General features: G+C 37.9%; 1 protein-coding gene across 1 annotated transcript; it reads left to right on the top strand.

The window, feature by feature from the left end:
• The first annotated feature begins 1023 nt into the window (after nt 1-1023).
• Nucleotides 1024-4939, top strand: plvapa (plasmalemma vesicle associated protein a). The gene is made up of 5 exons (XM_017718360.2): nt 1024-1479; nt 1925-1988; nt 2174-2889; nt 3347-3641; nt 3737-4939. Exons 1-5 carry the CDS (start codon nt 1093-1095, stop codon nt 3784-3786), a joined length of 1512 nt encoding a protein of 503 aa, XP_017573849.1. The 5' UTR covers nt 1024-1092; the 3' UTR covers nt 3787-4939.
• The last annotated feature ends 444 nt before the right edge of the window (nt 4940-5383 follow it).

Here is a 5383-nt window from a genome sequence, read left to right as displayed (position 1 = left end):
CTCTCACAGTACCTCTCTTGTCACTGGGGTGATACCTTCAAAGATACATAACTGTACCATAATACATTAAAATTAAATGATCTAAGTTGTCTGTGTGTGACTCTGCACACCCCGTCTCATCTCCAGGCTTTTTACTTTAGTTTACTGACTTTTTATTTTACTTGTGTATTTGTGTAGTGTGTGTTTATTTGCTGAGAAAAGTGTTAATATTTGAATAAACAAAATTTATAGAAAATGAATAAATATATATATATATATATATATATATATATATATATATATATATATATGTGTGTGTGTGTGTGTGTGTGTGTGTGTGTGTAGAACATAAAATTGTAATGCAGCCTGGACAGCTTAATTTCTGTTATACTACATGTACACAATAACCAAATGACCATTGACCAAAACAGTTTCACAATGTCTATTAAATCCTTATTGCTAATCGCAGTGTGTGAAGTGGTTTAGATATAGGATATAGGATCTTTATCAGTATCTTCTGTGTAAAGTCATCCAAAATGTTTGAACATTTGAACATCCTGGTCAAATTATGTTTGTTTATATTGTTAAGAGAAAATAACTCTACAGAGAACGCACTTAAATATGGCAGTTTTCTGCTAACTTAATGCACAGTTACTAATTAATTGAGTTCAACATATTTGGAAAAACATATAATAACACTAATAACATACTAATATATTTCAAATAGTAACATATCAATGGAACACATCAAATGTTCCATAACATCTGCACAGGCCATGTTTCCAGTGTGTTAAGTTCGGCAAATAAACAGTAATTGTGCAATTACATTGTAAGGAAGTGTGTCAGGATGTCTTCACTTATTTTCTCTTAGAAACTCAATACAACATGTCATTTGACCAGCCCCCCCCCCCCCCCCCCCCCACAAAAAACTTTTGCATGCGACTGTAAATCAAAGGGAGCCCATAGAGGGAGGACCAGGAAAAAGGGGGAGGAGACGTCTTACTATAAAGGGCCCTACATCAGCCCTAGTTCCAGCGTATGGAGTGCAGCTTTGAACAACTCTAATTGAACCATTGGACGTTTTCAGCCTGGTTTATCTACTCTTCAGCAGCCATGTACAACAGTGGCTTCTCACAGGCCAAAATGGGCTTGACAGCAAAGAACATGCACAGACCAAAAGACAGGAGCTGTGGTTACTACATGAGAATCATCTTATTTTTCTCCTCACTGATCCAGTCTCTCATCATCGTCAGTCTGGTGCTGTTCCTTATTTATGGAGAGCCGCAGCAGACAGTGGAGGAGAAGAGAATCCTGGAGTTGGAGCAGAGTTATAGCAAACTCTCACTGGAAAACGTCGCTCTCCGAGCGAAGGAGAAGAACCTGACCCAGCAACTGAACATCACTCTTAATGCAAAGAAGCTCAGTGAGAAAGACATGACTAACTTACGCAGACTGGCCAACACTTCAGCTACTGCCATCACTAGCTTGAACAAAAAAGTTGTAAGAACAAAAAAAAAGTTCTCTTTTGATAGTTGTCGCTTCTCTGAAACTTAAATAATAGCTTGATTGATTGCCATGGAAATGGAAAATCTGTTGTCTGCAAAAGAGACTGAATTACAATGCTCACAATGCTTACTGACAATGTTAAGAACCTTTATACTTTTAAAATATTCAGTGAACCAAATGCTACAGAGTTAGTATTTATGCGATTCAAAGTCTGACTCATGGCACATTAGTGCTTATTATTTAAAATATAATATTCTTGTATGCATTGTGATAAATTGATTGTGTTTAATAATAGTACATTCATTGGAATTGGGAAATGTAATAAGTTCCATTGATAGGTGTTTCTCTTTTATTGATGAATGCCATTCAGTCTTCTTGAACAAGTTCAATGTAATAACTTATACTAAGATTAGCAATTTATGTGTTTTGTATTCTGCAGTCTCAATGTGAGATGGAGAAAAGAACTGCTGTAAGTACTCCACGTCTGCCATGTGCCCTACCAGGTAAACATCTTATGGTCGTCATAAATATGCTGAGACTGAATACATTAATAATTTTAACCTAATTAAGGATTATCTAATTTTGTTTTATGTGTGGTTCATAACCTGTGGGGGACCTGAGGACCAGCAATTCAGCCTGGTGTTAGACCAAAGTTGTAGCTTATGTTTTATCTTTTTTTTTCTGTTAGGTAATGACAAATATTTGGAACATCGATTTCGTCAAGCTGAAGAATTGAACAGATTACTCAGAGACAACTTCACAGAGCAAATGCATATTACGAAACATGAGTTAGAGAACGCTCAGAAAGACAGGATCAGGTATCAGTTGGAAGCAATTGAACTGCGGCGGGACAAAGGCTTTCTGGAGGAGCGCATCAACAGGTATGAGAAGAAGTGTAAGGAGGACTTTGTCCACTCCTTAATAGGGATCCCTAACGTCACCAGGGAATTCCTCAGAAGGGTTGATGAGTTGTTCTCCAAGCACATCTCTTTCCAGCTATCATGCGATAAACAAAGCATTCAACTCGAGAACATCCGTGCAAACTGCAGCAGCCTTTCGACAGAGGTGGAGAACAAGCTGCAGACATATCTGGACCAAGTGGGGAGCCAGGTCACAGTTACTATTGGTGCTAACGCCAAATGCATGGTAGAGAACAAACGTTTAAATGAAGATGCTACTTGGTGCATGCAAAATCGCACTGGCATCATGGAGGAGAATAAGAAGGTTCTCAAGCAAACCCAACAAAATCATGACAAAGAGGTAGAGCAGTTCCTGCTGGAAGTCACCAAACTAAAAGGACAAAACAAACTTCTGGAGAATCAAAAATCTCTGAAAGAAATTGAAATTAAAATGCTTTCTGACAAAGTCAAGGACCTCAATACTTCATTGACCAATTGTGGGAAGGTGGGTGAAAAATCTGTATTTTTATTACATTTTTTTTTCTTCAGATTTTGCTTTCATCTTGTGGGATCATATTCTCTGTGTCTAATTAACACCACTTTAACATTTTAAATATGTCTGATGCTCTTGTCACTGTGTGAACATTTTGTGAGATATTAACTTAAATCATTAAATTTGCCCCTAAAATGCCTTTCATTCCTCACTCCTGTAGCAAAAGAATAATTCAGCTAGTTAGCATTGTTTTCCATAATTTCCATAATTGCTGAATAATAAGCCTTAGAACACAACAAGCCTTGGATTTTAATGGCTTAATTCCCTTTACATTTCAAAACATTTCCTTCCCTCTTATAAAGTTAAAATTTTTGAGGTCATGTTTAAGATAAGATTAGTTATGACAGCAACACTATTATAATAGCACTTTCAGCCAAGTCAAGTTGTTTTTTTTTTTTTCTCATTTCAGTTTCCTGGTGGAGTATCCAGCTCATTCCCTGCACAATTTGCACAAAATAGATTTGGTGGCAGTAGTCCTGGGTCAAATGGAATGGGGCTTTTCAGCTCCACATTTGGTACAGGTGGTGGTTCATCTACTGCCTATGGAACATCCACATATGCCAAACCACCTGCAAGTTCAGGGGGATGGCCTGGAATGGGATTAGGTACAGGGCAAGGCATGTCAAGACCAGATGCTACAGGATCTAACCCAGCTGGAGCATCCCCATTTGGAGCAGGAAAATTCACACCTGACATATCATTAGGTAAGACTAATCCAATATTAACATGGGCAGACAGCAGGGTGCGGGTATAAGTCAACTACGATTCCTTCACTGACTCTTTTTTTTTTTTTTCATAGCACAAGTTTCTCAGCACTTGCGAGAGCTTCAACAGTATGCAACAGGATGAGACCAGAGACCAGGCCAAAGACCAAACATGGAATATGTGTATAATAATGGTTGTAAATAATGACTTTAAACTAGCATATTTTAATGCATTACTTACAGACATATATCAACATTGTTGAAACATGGCCCTTAACTTGGACTTGGGTGACGGATGAATTTAGCACTTTAAAGGAAGAAAAATCAAACTTACACAATATGTCACTCACCCCAGATGTAGTTGATCAACCCACATCTGCTTGGAGTCCAAGTTTTGCTTCATTAAAGTGCTGGAGCTATGTGGCTAATGTGGCTAACAAACATTAGAAGTAAATGTTCACCTTAAACCTTTCTGTAAACACCTCCGTAACATCTCTCAACCTGCTTAAACTGCACCCATATCTTAAACCACAGACTTGTCGATGTGGTTCATCATGATGTGGTTCATCACAAAGTCGTGCCGCACTTTTGCGCCCCTTCACATTCACACACATCATGCATTACATGGACACTAGATTACATTCACATTTTTTGGTTTTCTATTTTTAAGCATGTATTTTTGGTTCACAAATTCCAGATAAACAGTTGTTCATAAAAAGAAACAAAAATTATGACTAACATGCGGCTACAGGCAGTCCGATTTCAGCACAACACCCTGAAATGACTGAAAGGTGCTGCATTCAGCTTCATGGTGTTTTATTTTTATTTTTCCTTTTTATAGATCACAGTAAGTCATACTGTGTTCTTAACCATATGGACAAGTCTGAGAAACTTTATGAAGACTTTGACATGGCTTGAGGGCGTTGAGAGAAGTTTTGGGAGGCATTTCAAGGGAAATTGCCTTCCAGTGTTTGTTAGCAACATTAGCCTCATAGCTCCAACGTTAAACTAAAAAAGCAAAATTTGGACACCAAACACATCTGGGCTGATCAACTACATCTGGGCTAAGAGAATAACAGCGTGAATCTGAATGTTTGCTGAACCATTCATTCAAGGCAATATAAACCACTCTATATAAGTCAAGTCACTTACACCACTTGACACAAATACCCTGACATTATGCATGTGTATTAGACAAGGCACATTTATGTTTTTGCATGCATGTAATTGTTTAATTATAATACTGTTGGTAATATGAATGATAATAAAGACCCCAAATGAAATCTTTCGCAGTGAAATTACTGCAGTGTCATTTTATGTCTCCGAGATTTTGGCAAAATGTGCATATCAAATAGTTTGACAGTCTGTTGTCTGTTAGTTATGTTGACAAGTGTGGCAGGAATCCTAAAGTTACATACGTCAATGGAATGCTGCAGCACACGTTTCTTGACGCACTTTAAGAGCCTGTTCCTAATCCAAATTGCCGGTCCACCCCTGTACAAAGTTTAAAAATGCCTCTGTTTGTCTGCCAACCTCTCCATAGCCCAGAATGGGAAGGATGGAGGACATAAGTATGTTTACAAAGGAAAACAATGACTCATCCATGCCCTCAGAGGCAGATGCATGCTACCAGTATAATTAATAAACATGGTAGGGGATTATCAATCAACTTCTGAACAAGACCCACCTTTCTTACAAGCCCTAAAATAACTCTGGCCAACCAAGAGCTATTGTCATTGTTT

The sequence above is a fragment of the Pygocentrus nattereri genome, chromosome 16 (genome assembly GCF_015220715.1).
Source record: "Pygocentrus nattereri isolate fPygNat1 chromosome 16, fPygNat1.pri, whole genome shotgun sequence".
Classification (NCBI taxonomy): domain Eukaryota; kingdom Metazoa; phylum Chordata; class Actinopteri; order Characiformes; family Serrasalmidae; genus Pygocentrus; species Pygocentrus nattereri.
This window is presented reverse-complemented; position numbering and strand designations above follow the sequence as displayed.

Excerpts from the sequence above, each read along its gene's own strand:
- plvapa (XM_017718360.2), top strand. The coding sequence starts at position 1,093 with ATGTACAACAGTGGCTTCTCACAGGCCAAAATGGGCTTGACAGCAAAG. Across the intron at positions 1,989-2,173 it reads TCTGCCATGTGCCCTACCAG|GTAATGACAAATATTTGGAA; the intron begins GTAAACATCTTA and ends TTTTTCTGTTAG. Across the intron at positions 2,890-3,346 it reads CATTGACCAATTGTGGGAAG|TTTCCTGGTGGAGTATCCAG; the intron begins GTGGGTGAAAAA and ends TTCTCATTTCAG.